The sequence below is a fragment of the Chiloscyllium plagiosum genome, unplaced genomic scaffold (genome assembly GCF_037043375.1).
Source record: "Chiloscyllium plagiosum isolate Xiang-an unplaced genomic scaffold, Cpla_swu_hap1 HiC_scaffold_44, whole genome shotgun sequence".
NCBI lineage: Eukaryota > Metazoa > Chordata > Chondrichthyes > Orectolobiformes > Hemiscylliidae > Chiloscyllium > Chiloscyllium plagiosum.
Window position 1 is genome coordinate 4,022,221 of NW_028270182.1, and position 19,289 is coordinate 4,041,509.

Genomic DNA, 19,289 nt, shown 5'->3' on the forward strand with positions numbered 1-19,289 from the left:
CAGGTTCAAACTGGAGTACACTAATGAGCGAAGTCTACGCAGGACCTTACAGGAAGACATTGTGAAGGAGATCCTCAGCAATGCTGCCATCCAGAATGACCTGGAGGTGGAGTTTGAGAAGATGAAGGAAGACCGAGAGGTTCTGAGGGCTGTGTTCCCCACTGGAGACAGCAAGGTAGGAGAGATAGGCTTGTTGGGAGTTTCAGGGAGATGCAGTGTTTGTTTCTAACACATCTTGGAGCCCACTAAACAGCAACTAATCCATCCCCCCCTTGTGTTGGCAGGGGAGTTCCCTCCACCCATTGACTCCATGGGCAGTAAGGTTGCCATCTCTCCTGTATGCTACATTCTCCCCACTCACTTTGTGCTGACTCCCTGGGCAGTGCCGGAGGGGAGGGGGTGCTCCTTGTCAGTAATGCTTTCCCACAGTCTGATACCCTTCCCTGCCATGTCTTGCCAGTTGATGCCAATCTTCTGTCCACCTGGGGGATGTCTGTGCCCCGAGGTTCTAGGTGGTGACTGTTTTTGCTATCCATGCCATGTCATGTAAAGTTTTGTCAATCACCTTGCTGTCCTTGAGACCTATTAACCAACACTGCACTTCTGCATTCTGTTCTCTCACTGGGACAATCTGTAAGGTATGGTTTGTCTGGTTAGTGAACATGTGACAATATTAAATCAAATTGGTGCGTTCTGAATAATTGGTGCTGGAGGTTTTGTGGTGCATTTAGTGTCCCAACTTGGGACCAGGAAGCCTGGATTCACATCCCATCTGCTCTGGGGGTGTGAACATTCCTGAACAGCTTGGTTGGATATTTGAGGATATTTTATGGAAATTGCATTCTTACCCCGGTCCGGTCCAGTCTGAGACTGGTGATTGGGTGCAGGATTGCTTCTTGCTAACTATCTTTCCCTGCCTTCAGGTGGTGCTGCCCTGTAACCTCTTGCGTATGATCTGGAACGCGCAAAAAATCTTCCACATTAACACCCGGACAGTGACTGATCTGCATCCGATCCGTGTGATTGAAGGTCAGTAATGAAGGTCAGATTGAAGGTCCTGTTGGGAGCTTAGTGTGAGAATTGTGCAGCACAAAGAGGGTTGTTCAGCTCTGAGATTGGCTGGTGTTACTGAATGATCCGGTTTTGCCCATGTGCGCACAGCCCCCTCCCCCACAAGAAAATCACGTTTAATTCTAATGAAAATGGAAAGGACATTGGAACTCTGCAAAGATCCATTGGAGTGCAGGCAGCTGAAACTATGGCTGAGTGGGGGAGTGAGAATTGAAGGAATACAGAAAACTGGGCATTAGCAGAGCTTAAAGATGGGGAACAGCAGGAGGGCCTGAAGATGTTACAACACTGGGCTCGAGTGTTAAATTCTGCTCTTAGTTCTCCTATTTAGAAGAATCTTTTGAGATGTGGGTGTTTCTGGGAAAGGCCAGCATTTGTTGGTCCTTCATTGCTCCTGAACTGAGCTGTATAGCCAGGCTGTTTTTGTAGCCACATTTGCAGTGGCTCTGGAGTCATGGGTAGGCCAGACTGGGCAAGGTTGGCAGATTTCCTTCCCCAAAGGACATTAGTGAACCAGATTGATTTTTAAGACAATTGACAGTAACATGGCTGCCATTAAGCTTTCTCAATGTGACAGAGTTCAGATTTCACCAGTTACAGCTGTGGGATTTGAACTTGTCCTCAGAGTATCGGTCTGGAGGCGAGGCTGTTGGACCAGTGACATTGACTAAACTAGCACCTCCCCCATTGAAGGAAACATTTGCATTTTTGTGAGGAGAGGCACTGAATTCCTTTACTAAGAGCCTGCTCTACTACGAGGGGCTGCTTCACTTTCCTATATGGTGGTTAGTCTGGAATAGGCTGCGTCAGGCCCTGCTGGAGGTTCCATTAAGACTAGGAGAGAAACGCCAGCACAGTCAGACTAGGCCAAACAGCCTCTAACCATTGTGTGGTTTGATAGTGAGAATGCTGTCTTTGCAGGGGTGAAGGAGCTGAGTAAGAAGCTGATCATTGTGAACGGCGATGACCCACTGAGTCGTCAGGCTCAGGAGAATGCCACGCTGCTGTTTAACATCCACCTGCGCTCCACCCTGTGCAGCCGGCGGATGACCGAGGAGTTCCGACTCAGCGGAGAGGCCTTCGAGTGGCTGCTGGGGGAGATCGAAGCCAAGTTCAATCAGTCTATCGTACGTATTTGGCTGGGTGGAAAGGAGACTGCTGACTGCAGACTTTAACAGGGAGAGATGGCCCACTCTGAACCAGTTCTCCAATCTATTCAGTTGTGGCTGACCAGTGTATGTTTAACTCCATTGCCCCGCCTTGAAACTGGGCTCCTTGCCTAGTACTCCATTCTGGAATGGCTGGGCCCTCGTCCTGGGTCTGTGACCCTCCTCTGCTGAAACCTCCCATCAGTGTCTCACCTGCCAGCTTCTGTCTGAACCTCGTATGTTTCAATATGATCACTCCTTATTCCTCTACACACACCAGACAATTGAAGGGCATCTCTACTCAATTCTCCTGCTATCCTGGGAATCAGCCTAAACTCAGTGCTGGGTCTGCTCACTGACAGTGTGGGGATCCTGCTGCTCTCTAATTCAACTTTGTCACAGTTGATGGCCAGTAGCAGGCACTGTCTCCAGAGAATCCAGATCCACCTTGTATAGGAGGCTGAGGGTTGACCTTTAGAGGTGTATAAAAATGAAGGGGCATGGATACAGTGAATAGCCAAGGTCTTTTTTCCCCCAGGGTAGGGGAGTTCAAAACCAGAGCGTAGGTTTACAGAGAGGGGAAAGATTTTAAAAATCCCGAGGGGCAATTTTTTCAGGGTGGCTCGCATGTGGAATGAGTGAGGTGGGGGGGGTGCATGTGGCAATAAATTCAAATGTTATAGAAGTACATGAAAAGAAAAGGTTTGGAGGGATGTAAGGGCCAGAAGCAGGCAGGTGGGACTAGTGTAGTTTGGGATTATGATCAGTCTGGAGTAATTGGACCCAAGGGTCTGTCTCCATGCAGTATGACTGTGTCTTGTGATGTCCACTGCAGTCAAATGACTGGTCGTTGCCAAAAATGTCAGGTGAATAAGGTCTAGCTGAGTGATCTACTGGGCCTAGTCTGTGGAAGCAGCTAGCAGTTGGTGTACTAGGATAGGCTGGGTTACCCATCTCAGGAGAGATGGTATCTGTTCAACTACTGTTTGTGAAGCTATGGAGTTGAAGTCTGTGCTTGAAACCTTGCTAACTACTTTTTCCCCCTCCCTTTCTTCCCCCTCCCTCCGGTTCTGCTATGTAGGCACACCCTGGTGAGATGGTGGGTGCTTTGGCTGCCCAGTCGCTGGGAGAGCCTGCCACACAGATGACCCTGAACACCTTCCACTATGCCGGAGTGTCAGCCAAGAATGTCACGCTGGGTGTCCCTCGTCTGAAGGAGCTGATCAACATCTCAAAGAAGCCTAAGACCCCCTCCCTTACTGTCTTCCTGCTGGGCCAGTCTGCCCGGGATGCAGAACGTGCCAAGGTATGTGATCAAGCCTCTTTCCCTAGGAGCAAGGGCGTTACTGTTTTAGACTGAGATGAGGTGATGCTGAACTTGTATATGGCACTGCTTTGACCCCAGCTGGAGTAGTGTGTGCAGTTGTTGGTGTCTTAGAGAAGGATAGTTAATTGCTATTGTTTAGGTATGTAGTTTGCCTATGGGAGCTGGTCGGGTGTAAATGGGCTTCTGCCTGTATTACAACAGTGACTGCTGAAGTACCGAGGTTGTAAAAACACCTTGGGATTTGGGAAAGGTGCTGCAGAATCACCTCAAACTGTGTGCGCACTTGTCCCTGTTACCTGAACATTGTGTTCAGTCTCGACTCTGCGTGAAGCAGAATACCCAGGCAGCGCTGTCCCAATGTGAGGTGGTATCCCCAGGTCAGGAAACTTGCTGTGCTATGATGCCTGCTACCTGTTCTTCCAGGATATTCTCTGTCGATTGGAGCACACCACCCTGAGGAAGGTCACTGCCAATACTGCCATCTATTATGACCCTGACCCCCAGAACACTGTGGTGTCAGAGGACCAGGAATGGGTCAATGTCTACTATGAAATGCCAGACTTTGATGTGACCAGGATCTCCCCCTGGCTCCTCCGTATCGAGCTTGACCGCAAGCACATGACTGACCGAAAGCTGACCATGGAGCAGATCGCAGAAAAAATCAACGCTGGTGAGAAACTTGGCAGTTATACTCTCCCTTCGGCCTGTCTGAAGTGATAATAGATGTGGGTTTCCTACTCAGCAGTGTGAAATGTGGCCAGTTGTGTTGTCAAAATCTATCAATATAATGTCAGTCTCTAGCTCTGTGCCATCTCACAATATAACCTCATGTGATACATTCTACCCAACAGGTTTTGGTGATGATTTAAACTGCATCTTTAATGATGACAACGCAGAGAAACTGGTTCTCCGAATCCGGATCATGAACAGTGACGAGAATAAATTTCAAGAGGTGAGTTTAGATGTGGGACCCTGGGAGTGCTGCACCAGTAATGAGGGGGACAGTGTAGAGGGAGCTTTGTACCTTAACCCTGTACTGTCCCTGTTCTGGGAATGTAAGGGGAGCTTTACTCTAACCCTGTGCTGTCCCTGACCTGGGAGGGTTTAGGAGAAAGTGAAGACGACAGATGCTGGAGATCAGAGTCTCGTGTGCCGCTGGAAAAGTGCAGCAGGTCAGGCAGCATCTGAGGAGCAGGAGAATGCTGCTTGGCCTGCTGTGCTTTTCCAACAGTGTGCACACGATTGTGAGGGTTTAGGCAGTTGGGAGCCTTAATGAAGCAGGAAGGATTGCCTTTTCTGTCCTGTGTAATGTTTTTGCCTGAAGTGACTGTAACGCTGCCTGTTTGGTTGCAGCAAGAGGAGGAGGTGGTCGATAAGATGGATGACGATGTATTCCTTCGCTGTATTGAGTCGAACATGCTGACTGACATGACACTACAGGGGATAGAGCAGATCAGCAAGGTGAGTCCCCAGATAATCAAGGTGGTAACAGCCAGCAATTGGCCTGACCCCTGGTATCTGGATTGGAATGCTACATTCAGGTGGATGAAGCAATGCAGTACGAATCATTGAAACCAGGAGCAGAGATAGGCCATTGGGCCTTTTCAGCCTGCTCTCCCATTTAGAAGGATCATGTTAATCGTCTAAATTACCCCATTTTCAATCTCTCCCCTGTGCCCCTTGATTCTCAGGATTTAAGAATTATACCTTTTCTTCCAAAGCAGAGGTTCTCCGGATAGTGGTGCATGTCACTTCCATTCACTAAGGCCTTTCGGTGAAATACTGGCACTAACTCGTCAAATCGGAAATCCTAAAATGGATAGGAGAGACGGAATGGAGTTAAATAAAGTACTCCATGCTGGTGTGAATCCGATGGGCTGAGTGGCAACCTGCACCAGAACAATCTAGTGGTTCATTGGCAAACGAAATGCTGGCCATTCTGAAAATCTGATACATGCCAGTTTGTCTTGAATTGAAAAGTGGGGGAGTTGGTACAAGCCAGTGACTATCTGACTAATCCCATGAGGAACGAGGAGAAACCATTTCATCCAGAGAGCGAGTAAATGTGGAATTCACTTCCCCAGGTAAAGGCTGAGGCAGTGACCCCCAATACCCTCAACAGGCTGTTGGATCAACATTGGAGGGAGGATAGAGACCAGGCATGCTGTGGGAAGGGTGACAGCTCATGTGAAATGCCATCATGGAACAGATGGGCCAAATGGCCTGTTTGGGTGCTGTAGACCCAATGATTGAAAGTTAGTGCACTCTTCCTAAACTGGGACAATGGCAAAATATCCTTCTTAAACAGAAAATTGCAAAAATTTGGATTCTGGCTTTATTAACATGGTTTTTCCCTCATACCTCCTTACTCTGTATTTACTACAGCTTTAGGACATTGTCCTGCTCTGAATTACTGTACCAGGCTGCTCGTTGCCTCCTGTGACAACCATAAACTTACCCCTGGTGTCTGTAGTCTACCCTAGGCATTCTTGAGTAGAAATGATAGCTCCCTGTAATCTGCCTGGTTTGTTGCTTGAATTTAACACACTCTCCCCATCTGTGCTGTGGTCTCTGCCCACTCCAGGTGTACATGCATCTCCCTCAGACTGACAACAAGAAGAAAATCATCATCACTGAGGATGGGGAATTTAAGGCTCTGCAGGAGTGGATTCTGGAGACAGATGGAGTCAGCCTGATGAGGGTGCTGAGTGAGAAGGATGTGGATCCAGTCCGTACAACGTCTAACGACATTGTGGAGATCTTCACGGTAACTCCAGGATTCTGCTCCCTGTCATCCTGGGGTGGAGCTTGATTAACTATGGTCAGCAATGTCATGGTTTCTGTTCCTGGTAATGCCTTGACCCCACCTCTGTAATCTCCACACCTCACTGAGATGCCCGGATTACAGCTTTCCTTTAATTCCAGCCTCTTGCACAAACTCTGTTTTAACCAAAGGGTGGACCTTTTTCAAAATCTGGCTCTGAGTCAGAGCTGTACAGCACGGAAACAGACCCTTTGGTCTAACTTGTTCATGCTGACCAGATATCCTAACCTAATATAGTCCCATATGCCAGCACCCGGCCCATATGCCTCTAACCCTCCTATTCCTATTCCCATCCCGATGCCTTTTAAATGCTGTAATTGTCCCAACCTCCTCCCACTTCCTCTGGCAGCTCATTCCATACACATACCACCCTTCCTGTAAAAAAAAAAAGATGCAACTTAGGTACCTCTTTATAACGTTCCCCTTTCACCCTAAACCTATGCCCTCTAGTTCTGGACTCCCCCACCCCAGGGAAAAGACAGTGTCTATTTACCCAATCCACGCCAGTGTTTTACCGTCCCAGGGTGGCTTTGTGAGATTGTCATTAAGTACTCACCGAGGGGCTGTGGGACATTGAATCGTAAAAGGGGCTCCTTAAAAGTCTTGATTTTCAGTGTCTGTGATCTTTTGACTGTTACTATAATTTGAGGGTGGATTTTGATGGAATCTTCTTGTTTCAGGTCCTGGGGATTGAAGCAGTGCGGAAAGCCTTGGAGCGGGAGCTGTATCACGTCATCTCCTTCGATGGCTCCTACGTTAACTACCGCCACTTGTCACTGCTGTGCGACACCATGACGTGTCGGGGCCACTTGATGGCCATCACCCGTCACGGGGTGAACCGGCAGGATACCGGGCCGCTGATGAAGTGTTCCTTTGAGGAAACTGTAAGTGTGCACGAGAAGCATTCTCTGCATGGTGCAGTCAAACAAGCCAAGCTGGGGTTTGCTACACGGGTTAAATGTGCTTAGGAAGTAGAGGGAAGCTGTCATTGAGTCCGGGCTGTAGTACTGGGGGAGAATTGACACTGAAGTGACATAGATGTGAGTCATGTGATCATGGTGGGAGGGGTATGCTGGGAAGCCAGGCTGTCTCCGACTTGGCCTTCCTCTCACTTTTATACCTTCCCCACCCAAGATGGCTATAACAATCCCGTTTTGGAGACGAGTAGGGAGCTCTGCACAAATGGGGCGTTGTTTCCTTCAGAATACCAGCTGGGGTCTTTCCATGAGGTTTTCATAGAGTATGAGAAGGTTTTGAATTTGAGGGAAGGTGTTCCTAAGACCCCTCCCTCCCCATAGCAAGATGCTACCCAGCACTGAGCAGAATCCCAGGTGAGAGTCTAGATTAGTGGTGCTGGAAAAGCACAGCAGGTCAGGCAGCATCCGAGGAGCAGGAAAATCAACCTTTTGGGCAAAAGCCCTTTATCAATCCTCACTTTTGCCTAGAATCCCAGGTGATACTGATCCTGGTCTGGGAAGGTTTTGGGAAAAGACAGTGGATTACAGCTCCAATAGCAAGCTGAAGAAATGAGGGGGTCTACTGGTGTATTCTCCTGGCCTGCTGCTCACTCACTGTTCCTCCTTCTCATCACTAACCCTTTGTCTCTGTCTGTCTGTCACCAGGTGGATGTTTTAATGGAGGCCTCAGCTCACGGGGAGATGGACCCAATGAAGGGGGTGTCTGAGAACATCATGCTGGGTCAGCTTGCCCCAGCAGGAACTGGCTCATTTGACCTGCTGCTAGATGCTGAGAAATGTAAATACGGCATGGAGATCCCAACCAACATCGGAGGCCTGGGAGTTGGAGGCCGTGAGTTTTCCCCTTTTTGTTTTTCTCAATTGCCAAGTTCACATACAACAAACGATGCCATTGAATTCAGTCACCTGGCTGAGGAACTTTGCGAGGAGGGTCCACAGGCTGGTGCTATAATCTGAGAGCAGAGGCATTCGAGCTGAGTGTGAAGGGGTGCGGAGGTGGAGGGAAGGGAAGGTTGGTTTTTGTTTGGGTCCTGGGAATTCCATTTGGAAAAGCCATTTGATCTCTCACTCTCTGGGCACTGACACTCAACAGATAAATTGTGTAGAACACAAGCCTCCAGGCAATGCTACGTGTGGTCAGATATATTTATATAAAGAGAGAGGAGCAGGGTTTGGGAAGGGGGGCATTCTACTGGGCACTGGTGGAGCACTGGCAGTTGAACAATGTACAAGAGGCTGGAACAGGAGGTGGTTTGAGATTGGCATGGGTGGGAAAGATCGGAGGGATTTGGAAACATGAATTTCAAAGTGAAGGCCTGGAGCTAATGGAAGCCAATAGCATTGATCTGGTCTCTGATCTGAATAACAAATGTTTTTGTCTTTAATTTCCAGCTACTGGGATGTTCTTTGGTTCTGCCCCCAGCCCAATGGGAGGGATGTCACCAGCTATGACTCCGTGGAACCAAGGGGCAACTCCTGCTTATGGAGCCTGGTCCCCGAGTGTGGGTAAGTTTCTCCCGGAGTAGCCAGCAGCTGCACAGATGCTGAATACTACCTTCACTGTGACTTTACCATTTGAAAAGATTAATTTTTTTTTTCCTGTCCCGTTCTTTCTATTATAGGCAGTGGAATGACCCCAGGAGCTGCCGGCTTCTCTCCCAGCGCAGCATCCGATGCCAGCGGCTTCAGTCCCGGATACTCTCCGGCATGGTCCCCCACACCTGGGTCTCCTGGATCCCCTGGGCCATCCAGTCCCTACATCCCATCTCCAGGTCAGTGATGGATCACCCTCAGTAATCTGCCCAATCCTGGGAACAGACTTTGATCGAGTCAGCAAACAGCAGATAGGGTTCCAGACCATTTGGCCTGACTGGTCAATGCTGTATACAAGGTTGAGGACTGCAGATAGGATAGGATTGGAGTCATTTGAATTAAACTATTAACTGTTTGTTCTGGTTGTAATAATGAAATCCTTCTGTCTACCTTTCTGTGGGTTGGTTGGGCCCATCCTTAGTTTGGAAGAATGATTAGTGATCTTTTTGAAAGCTAGAAGGTGAAGGGACTGGACAGGTTGAAATGCTGAATCCTGCCCTGTGGCATTGACTGAAGGGACTGGACAGGGTGAAAATTGAACATTGAGACCAGGAGGTGGAAAACACCACCTCCTGGGTCTGTGAAGCTCTGTCTTCCTTCACTGAGGTAAAGGGAGATGTTTGACTAACAGCAGGGACTGGGTCCAGTTGAGACCACAGTCAGGTTAGTAGTGATCTTATCCTGTAATGTAACTGGTTCAAACAGCAGAATAGCTGTCTCCTGTTGCCTTTCCAACTTGTTCTGAAGTTTGAGAATCTCCCAAGTCCTGGCTCGTTCTAGTTTCTAAAGGGTAAAAGTACCACCCTGTTTGGTCTTTCCCAGTCGCTGTGTCATCTGTTTGGTTAACGTCCATGATTTAGGTTTTCAGTTTGTCTGCACAGTGACTGACTTGCTCTCTCTCTGGTTTTACCCTTTTCTAGGTGGAGCAATGTCTCCAAGTTACTCACCAACCTCTCCTGCCTATGAGCCAAGGTCTCCTGGTGGTTATACCCCTCAGAGCCCCAGCTACTCACCCACCTCCCCCTCATACAGTCCCACCTCCCCCTCCTACTCACCCACCAGCCCCAATTACAGTCCCACCAGCCCCAGCTACAGCCCCACCAGCCCCAGTTATAGCCCTACGTCCCCCAGTTACAGTCCCACCAGTCCATCGTACTCACCCACCTCTCCCTCATACTCTCCCACTAGCCCCAGCTACTCCCCCACTTCCCCTAGTTACTCACCAACTAGTCCCAGTTACAGCCCGACATCACCCAGTTACTCACCAACCAGTCCCTCCTACTCTCCCACCTCACCGTCTTACTCCCCCACTTCTCCGTCTTACTCCCCCACCTCCCCGTCTTACTCCCCTACATCTCCTAGTTATTCCCCCACCTCTCCCAACTATACCCCCACCTCTCCCAACTACAGCCCCACCAGTCCTAGTTACAGCCCCACGTCCCCCAGTTATACCCCCACCTCTCCCAACTACAGTCCCACCTCACCCAGTTACAGTCCCACGTCTCCCAGTTACAGCCCCACCTCACCCAGTTACTCCCCATCCAGCCCTCGCTACACCCCTCAGTCACCAACCTACACTCCCAGCTCTCCCAGTTACAGCCCCAGCTCTCCCAGTTACTCTCCGACCAGCCCCAAGTACTCCCCCACCAGCCCTTCCTACAGCCCCAGCTCTCCTGAGTACACACCTACATCTCCCAAATACAGCCCCACCAGCCCAAAATACAGCCCCACCAGCCCCAAATATTCCCCGACCTCCCCCACCTACTCTCCCACCACACCAAAATACTCCCCCACCAGCCCGACCTACTCTCCTACCTCCCCAGTCTATACACCCACCTCACCAAAGTACTCCCCCACCTCGCCCACTTACTCTCCCACCTCCCCGAAATATTCACCAACCTCTCCTACCTACTCACCCACCAGCCCCAAGGGCTCGACCTACTCTCCCACTTCCCCGGGCTATTCCCCCACTTCACCAACGTACAGCCTCACAAGCCCAGCCATCAGCCCAGAGGACAGCGACGAGGAGAACTGAGCGAGGACCTGGCCCTTCTACAGCCTGTCTGTGCAGTCAGCACCTGTCTGCACTACTTACTATGGAGGCTCTCGCCTGGTTTCAACTGGACTTGGACTTGCTGATGTTTCACAACGCTATTGGGGGAATGAAGGAGCAGTGCAATTCTGGAACGCTTTTTAAAAATAAATGCAAGATACGGAAGAAGGAAAAATCTAAACTGTATAATTTTGAATATATACTTTTTGTTTTGACCTTTGAGTTCTGGGTGCAGTCCCTGGGCTGCAGTGAGAATTTTAGACACTGTTTTGCCGTCCCCCTGCACCTGGACCAGTGTGAATTTCCATTCGTGTGTTCTGTGGGGAATAAATGCTCCTTGCCATTTTTGGTCAGACATTCCCTGGGTAACCAAGGCTCTGTTCAGCTCCTAATGGTTTCTTTATACATGGATGTAAAAATGCTTTAAGGATGGTGACCGGAGAGTGTGTAACCCCATTTGAGGGGAGCCCATGCCCTGGGTTACACTCGAGGGTTGTGCATCAGTGATGAATGAATCGGGTGGTCATGTGAAATAATGACCATTTCCTTCTCTTCTCTCCAGCTCCTGTTCAGTGGAGAATGGGCCCTTGTTTTTTGAGGGTTGGGTGGGGTACTGGGCATTTCTTAAACAGACTTATTCTGATGTGACTCTTGTGACTTAACTGTAAAAACAGGATATGAAAGGTGTTTAAAAAAAGGGGCAGCATTTACCTGCCTGATTTATGTACAGAACATTTACTAGTCTTTTCCTGTTTTCTCTTTGGAAATGTTGGAAATATACTTAAATAAAGTTTTACTAATTTTTGTGGAGCGTGGGCTCTGTTCTTACATTTGAAAAAATTGCTTTTGTGCTCTTCAAATATCCTCCTGACTGTCCAACAACCTACCTTTGTTTGTGATGGAATCACCACTGCATAGCCCTCACTACAAACATCCTGGGGGCTTTCCATTGACCAGGAATTGAACTGGATCAGTCATATAAACACTGGCTACAAGAGCAGATCAGAGGCTGGGAATCCTGTAGGAAGTAACTCACCACCTGACTCCCTTTTATGCTGAGACAGTGACATCTGGTCCAAGACACTACTGCCAGGGGAAAATTCCTGACTCCCCAAAGCCTGTCCTACCATTGAAAAGGCACAAGTCAGGAGGGTGAGGGAATACTCCCCACTTGCCGTGGAGGGGGGCAGCTCCAACAACTCAAAGCTTGACACCATCCAGGGACAAAGCCCCCACCTGATAAGCCCCACATCCATAAACACCCCCTTGCTCCCTCCCCCACCAACGCTCAGTAGCAGAAGTGTGTACCATCTACAAAATGCACTGCAGAAACTCACCAAAGATCCTCAGGCAGCACCTTCCAAACCCATGGCCACTTCCATCTAGAAGGACAAGGGGCAGCAGATACATGGCAACTCCACCCCCTGCAAGTTCCCCTCCGAGCCCCTCACCATCCTGACTTGGATATATATTGCTGTTCCTTCAGTGTGGCTGGGTCAGAATCCTGGGATTCCCTCCCTATGGGACATTGTGGGTCTACCCTACAGCATGTGGACTGCAGCGGGTCAAGAAGGCAGCTCACCCCCCCCCACCTTCTCAAGGGGGGCAACTAGGGACAGGGTGATAAATGCTGGTCTTGTTAAACATGCTGATGTCATAGGAATTAATATTTTAAAAAGGCACTTTGCTTCAAGGTGTGTGAAGGAAAACTGCAAATCGGAAATAAAAATAAAATGATGCAAATGGTCAGTAGGTCAAGCAGCTTCTGGTTTGAACAATTGGTGATGGTGTGGATTCTGAGCAAACCTCTCGTGCTATGTAAGGCTTGGCTTGATTGGGTATATGCTGTCTTGCTGTTATCCAGGCTAGAACATAAGAACTAGGAGCAGGAGTAAGCTGTTCTGGCCCTTCAAGCCTGCTCCACTACTCCCATCACTTTGTGGACTCCACTCCACTCACCCACATTTTCACCATATCCCTTAATTTATTTTTCAAAAAGGTATCTACCTTGGCTTTAAAAGCAATTGCTGAAGTAGTGTCAGCTACTTCCCTGGGTAAGGAATTCCATAGATTAACAACTCTCTGGGTGAAGAAGTTCCTTCTCAGTTCAGTGCTAAACCTGTTTCCTTTAATCTTAAGGCCACACCCTCTTGTCCTAATTCCACCAACCAGCAGAAACATCCTATCTATTTCTATTTTATCAATTCCCTTCATAATTTTGTGTTTCTACAAGATCCACCTCATCCTTCTAAATTCCAAATAATAAAATCCAATATACTCAGTCTCTCCTCATAAGGCAACCCCCTCAATTCTGGAATCAATCTAGTGAATCTCCTCTGCACCCCCTCCAGTGCCAGTACATCATTTCTTAAGGAGACCAAATCTGCATGCAGTACTCCAGATGTGGTCACACCAGCACCTTGTACACCTGTAACATAACCTCTCTGCTTTTAAACCCAATCCCTTTAGCAATGAAGGATAAGATTCCATTTGCCTTCCTAATTACTTGTACCTACAGACCAACCTTCTGCAATACATACACCAAGACACCCAGGTCCCTCTGCAAATCAACCTGCTTCAACAAGTTGCAAGTTAGGGCTATTAGCTAGATAGAAAGACCTCGAGGGGAGTGGCACATTGGCAATGTCATTGAACCTGTATTCTGAAAGCTCAGGCTAATATTCTGGGAATGTGAATTCAAGGCCTGCCAAATCAGATGGTGAAATTGGATTTGGCAAATTAAAACCTGTCCAATGTTGACTACGTAATCACTGTTGAAAATATGTTGCTGGAAAAGCGCAGCAGGTCAGGCAGCATCCAAGGAGCAGAAGAATCGACGTTTCGGGCATAAGCCCTTCTTCAGGAATCCCGAAACATCGATTCTCCTGCTCCTTGGATGCTGCCTGACCTGCTGCGCTTTTCCAGCAACACATTTTCAGCTCTGATCTCCAGCATCTGTAGCCCTCACTTTCTCCTCCTACATAATCACTGTCCATTGACATTAAGTCACACAATTGTGACATTGCAGCAGGAGGCCAATCTCCTACCTTTCCCCCTTCTACCCATCTCTGTGCCATTTCTATCCAAATAACCATCTACTGCCCCTGTCAACTGCCTCAGTTGAACCTGACTTCTATCTGGTTCTCTAAGGAGGGAAATCTGCTGTTCTTACCCAGTCTGGCCTACATGTGACTTCAAACCCACAACCCAATGTGGATGCCTCTGGATTCATACAACTCCTATACAAATGGGACAAGATTTAGGATATCTGGTCAGGGTGAGTGAGTGGGATGAAAAGGTCTATTTCCATGCTGTAAAGCTCGATGGCTCTAGAACTGAATGGAATCCGTCTGTACTGATGTACATATCAATTTCCACATATTGTCCATTGCAGTCTTCCCCAGAATTTCACGTTATACGCCTCATGCTGTTTCTGTAACAGTTTTACAAATTATCAAATCCACTTGACTTTGACAAAACCGTGAACCAGTAAATAATAGCAAATGAACTTAAATTTAATCCAGCTGACACTATCAGAATAATTATTGGCCATGCAAATCGTCCACTAAACTATCCCATGACTGTTTTCATAGCTTTGGATCATCTGAGCCACATGACAGTAAAAATTCGACAGAGACAGATTAGTAACAGGAAGAGGCCATTCAGTCCCTCAAGCCTGCTCCACTGTTCAATAAGATCGTGGCGGCCCTGTTTGTGTTCCGAATCCCACATTGCCAGCAGTTCCATCGTCCCCACTGATTCTGTGAAACGTGTCGAGCAATGAGAACGTACAAGTGATACCTTTATAATCATCACAAACGATAAACCATTAGTTATACATGCACAATGTTAACTCAGAGCAACACACAATTTTCATTTTCCAAATGTGAATGTTGGTGGGAGTGGGGAGTCAAGGCTGAAAATGTGACTCAGGCACACCAAGCTGAGAGAACAAGCCTTTGGCCCGTCTGCTCTGTGCTGTTCCTGCTCCCTGATGTATTTAACCACTTCCCCTGGCCACTTCAATGTATTGACACTATTCCCCTCAACCACTCCCTGAGGGAGGGAGTCCCACATTCCTCCCACTCTCTGGGGCAAAGCATTTCTCCATGTGATAGTAGAAGGAAGTAGCATAAAGTCCCTGCAGTATGGAAGCAGGTCATTCGACCCATCAGGTTACACCAACCCTCCAAAGAGCATCCCACGTAGACCCAACCCCCCACCCTATCCCCAAAACCTTGCATTTCCCTGGACTGTAGGAGGAAACTGGAGCATGCGGAGGAAACCCACACAGACACGGGGAGAGTGTGCAAACTCCACACAGTCACCTGAGGGTGGAATCAAACCCAGGTCCCTGGCACTGCAGTGCCAGCCACTGAGTCAACATGACATCCCTAACCACAGAGTGATGAAGAAATCTTGAAATCTTGGGAGGTGGAAGAGTCTCCAAATTTCCTCCTTAACAGTTTTTGTTTGAATATACTTTTGAATTAAGATCAGAGTGGTGCTGGAAAAGCACAGCAGGTCAGGCAGCATCGGAGGAGCAGGAAAATCAACGTTTTGGGCAAAAGCCCTTCATCAGCAGTCCTCACTTTCGCCTATATTTTTGAATTAACCTGTTCAGATTTGGAGCAAGAGGGACTGGCTCAGAGGCAGGGACACTACCACTGCACGATAATAGCCCGTAATTTCATCCTTAGATTCTCAGGGATTCCTCGTCGGAGGTAATAAAGGGCCTATTGGAATGAGTTAGGATTTCCAAATCTCAATCAATTAATGCTGTGATTGACCAGGTAATGCCTGGGTATTTTGTGGGAGGGAGTAAACTGCATTGAGCCTAAACGACGAATAACGGGAGGGCTACAGATGCTCCATATAAACGGACCATTCGGCCCCCTCCCTTCATCCTATCAGTAGGCTTTCCAATGATGTGGTTTCTGTGTAGACTCACTGTGTTCCTAGGGCTGCTTTTAGTCCTGCCAACCCATACCGCGAATGGTAGGAGAGGTATGAGGCCACGGGGAGATAGACTGGCCTCGGCTGGCCGTTCGGCCCTGACGCTCCATACTAGCGCCGCCACAGGAGTGAAGCCCCGGGTTACCGTACGGTGCGAGGAGGGCTCCATGTCGGTAGCTGTGCCCTTGGATTTGTTCGGAACGGGTTACCTGGTCAATGCCAAGCACCTGATACTAGGTAACTGCAGTTTCAGCCGAGTGGAGCCCCGGAATGGGACGCTGCTGTTCCGTACACCACTGCATCAGTGTGGCGCCAGGAGGACGGTAAGTGGCTAGCTTTGGTTTCTTCCGAGAAGGGGGCTGAGGAAACGCCCTTAACTAAATCGACACTAAGTTGATTCTATATATCTATCTATCTCTTGATAAGATTGTCTATCGGTTCTAGCCCCCTTGCCCGTGGGTGGGGTGGGGAAGGGTGAGATCACTCACTCTAAACTGCCAACGAATAAAGGTCCACTCTCCTCATCAACACTTCCCATCCTCATACAATGCTGCAGAACCCCTCCCTTTTCCCATTAGTTGGAGAACTTTGTACAAGCTCAAAGTTGTGACTTCCTCTAGCGCTGAGTTTGACACTCCTCCTCCTTTTATCTGTTGTGGATCACTCCCTACAAACCCTCCATCGTACTCCCCTCCAGAATCCACTCTGATTTTTATAGTCTCTAGCTTTCTCCTCCTCTTGGGAGAACCACAATAGAATTGGAATGGATTCTAATTCTACTTATGTAGAATATATTTTTTCAGGATTTCCTAATGTTTTATTCCCTCTACAGTTAGAATCACTAAGTGGGTGATCTTTACTAAATGGTACTGTTTCTGTCCCTGTAGTTGGATGTGGATGATCTTATTTACAAGACCAGCCTGCATTACCTGCCCCCAGTGAAGCAGATTATTGTTCGTACCAATCCAGTCACTATTCCCATTGAGTGTCATTATCCCAGGTAGGTCTGTGTTTTCCCCCTCTTTCCTAGTTCTCCTGTTACCTGACTGTTTATGAACCTCCCACTGTCTATCTGATTTTTTTCCTTTTTTTTTTAGGAAGGGGAATGTCAGTGGTGAAGCTATTGAACCAACCTGGGTGCCATTCAGCTCTACTCATGTTGGACACAACTCCCTGAAATTCTTCCTTGCCCTCATGACTGGTAGGTGTAGGGAGTGTGAAAGGTGGTAACCAATTGGGTCCCTTGAACTGATTTCACCTTTTTAAGGTGATCCTCCAATGTTGTGTGCACTTGCTGAAATGGGGGCAGTAGAGAGACCAGGACTTCTAGACTGCTCTCCAATCGAACTACATGACTGACCTCTTACTCCTGACCATCCCCTCTTTAATGTCTGAATTCATCAACCTTGGTCCTGAATGATCATGCCCCAGTGTCTCCACCACCCTCTATCTTCAACTATAAAAGGTCTCCTTTTAATCGGAGACGGTGTCCCCTGGTTCTTGAACCCCATAAAATGGGGAGAGATTCTTACTGTACCTATCTTGTATGCTGTTTTTTTCAATGAGCTAATCCATTCTGGAAAAAATCCAAGAATACAGACCCACTCCCCTTGTTAATATCCTTGCCCATTCTCATAATGTTCCAGAATTTCCCACATCTCTCCATCTCTTGGTAGAGAATCTACATCATAGAGATGTACAGCATGGAAACAGACCCTTCAGTCCAACTCGCCCATGCTGCCCAGATATCCCAACCCAATCTAGTCCCACCTGCCAGCACCTGGCCCATATCCCTCCAAACCCTTCCTATTCATATACCCATCCAAATGCTGCTTGGCAATTGTACCAGCCTCCACCACTTCCTCTGGCAGCTCATTCCATACATGCCCCACCCTCTTGTGGAAAAAGTTGCCCCTTGGGTCTCTCCTATCTTCCCCTCTCTCCCTAAACCTATGCCCTCTAGTTCTGGACTTCTGACCCCAGGGAAAAAACCTTGTCTATTTATCCTATCCATGTCCCTCATGATTTTATAAACCTCTATAAGGTCACCCCTCATCCTCCAACACTCCAGGGAAAACAGCCCCAGCCTGTTCAGCACTTCCCTATAGCTCCAATTCTCCAACCCTGGCAACATCCTTGTAAATCTTTTCTGAACCCTTTCAAGTTTCACAACATCTTTCTGATAGGAAGGAGACCAGAATTGCATGTAATATTCCAACAGTGGCCTAACCAATGTCCTGTACAGCTGCAATATGACCTCCCAACTCCTGTACTCCATACTCCTCTCTGGGATCTGAATGGATCTTAAGGTCAGCCAGAGTTCATAGTAAGGGGAGGGAAGGAAAGACATTTTTTTCCCCTTCTTTTCAATCTCCCATCATGGGACAATCTAATTGTTAGAGATTGAGACTCTTTATGCCAAGAATCAATCCCTAGTGACTGATAATAAGAGCTGATATTAGTAATTCTGCTTGTGGAGACTCACCTTTTTCCATCTTGCAGAGAACTGGGCAGAGAAACGAGATTCAAATATCTACTACCTGGGTGATGAGATTCACATTGAGGCCTCTGTTGTGACTCTGAACCATGTACCACTGAAACTCTTTATTGATCGCTGTGTGGCCACTGTGGGGTCTGAATGGAGCTCCAACTCCAGTTACACCATCATTGACCACAATGGGTATGTGTAGAGCCTGGAATGCTGGTGGAATCCTTGTCTGTCTTTTTCCCCCTAACCATCCATTCCCTCCCTCCTTTTTCAGATGCCTCCTGGACAGCAAAGCTGGTTCCTCAACCTCTTCTTTTGTCAATCCAAGAGTGAAGCCAGACACAATCCGCTTTGTCCTGGATGCCTTCCGCTTTTACAGGATTCCCAGCAGCTTGGTATGGACAGCAATGAGATTCAGGGAAGGCTAGTTTGGGGTGCAATAGTGTTGAGTCTCTTGTATCCTGGGTCCTACACAGTCCAATCTCCTTGACTCTCTGCTTCCTGATTCTCATTGGAACAGCTGGTCTATACCTGTGGAGGCCTCGAACTGTAATAGATTTGGGAATCCATCTCTTGCTCCTTGCACACTCAACTGCAAGACACCAATGACTCCAAGAAGTCTGGTCAACCCAAGACCCTGGATTATGGCTGTGGCTAACTGTTCCCTCACACCAGGGACCTGGGTGTGATTCTAGCCTTGGATGGTCATCTGTGGGGAGCTTTTGTTTTCATTTCTGCTGGTGCTCTGGCATCATCGCCCAGTCCAGGGATGTGCAGTTAAGGTGACAGACCATGCTATATTGCCCATAGTGTCCAGGGATGTGTAGGCCAGGATTAGCTTTGGTAAAATAT

General features: G+C 48.1%; 2 protein-coding genes across 2 annotated transcripts in view; both read left to right on the top strand.

The window, feature by feature from the left end:
• Window positions 1-11,798, top strand: part of polr2a (RNA polymerase II subunit A) — a 32,529-nt gene extending 20,731 nt beyond the window's left edge. Inside the window, exons 17-29 of the mRNA XM_087982899.1 lie at window positions 4-175; window positions 924-1,029; window positions 1,993-2,198; window positions 3,301-3,525; window positions 3,970-4,216; window positions 4,398-4,498; window positions 4,900-5,007; window positions 6,131-6,313; window positions 7,051-7,254; window positions 7,993-8,179; window positions 8,740-8,853; window positions 8,970-9,119; window positions 9,861-11,798. Coding sequence (XP_087839025.1) covers window positions 4-175; window positions 924-1,029; window positions 1,993-2,198; window positions 3,301-3,525; window positions 3,970-4,216; window positions 4,398-4,498; window positions 4,900-5,007; window positions 6,131-6,313; window positions 7,051-7,254; window positions 7,993-8,179; window positions 8,740-8,853; window positions 8,970-9,119; window positions 9,861-10,975 — 3,118 coding nt within the window. The 3' untranslated portion in view covers window positions 10,976-11,798. The remainder of the gene's footprint in view (window positions 1-3; window positions 176-923; window positions 1,030-1,992; window positions 2,199-3,300; window positions 3,526-3,969; window positions 4,217-4,397; window positions 4,499-4,899; window positions 5,008-6,130; window positions 6,314-7,050; window positions 7,255-7,992; window positions 8,180-8,739; window positions 8,854-8,969; window positions 9,120-9,860) is intronic.
• Window positions 11,799-15,990: 4,192 nt separating this feature from the next.
• LOC122548220 (zona pellucida sperm-binding protein 3-like) lies at window positions 15,991-17,308 on the top strand. Its single transcript, XM_087982836.1, has 4 exons — window positions 15,991-16,272; window positions 16,837-16,949; window positions 17,047-17,150; window positions 17,217-17,308. Exons 1-4 carry the CDS (start codon window positions 16,003-16,005, stop codon window positions 17,306-17,308), a joined length of 579 nt encoding a protein of 192 aa, XP_087838962.1. The 5' UTR covers window positions 15,991-16,002.
• The last annotated feature ends 1,981 nt before the right edge of the window (window positions 17,309-19,289 follow it).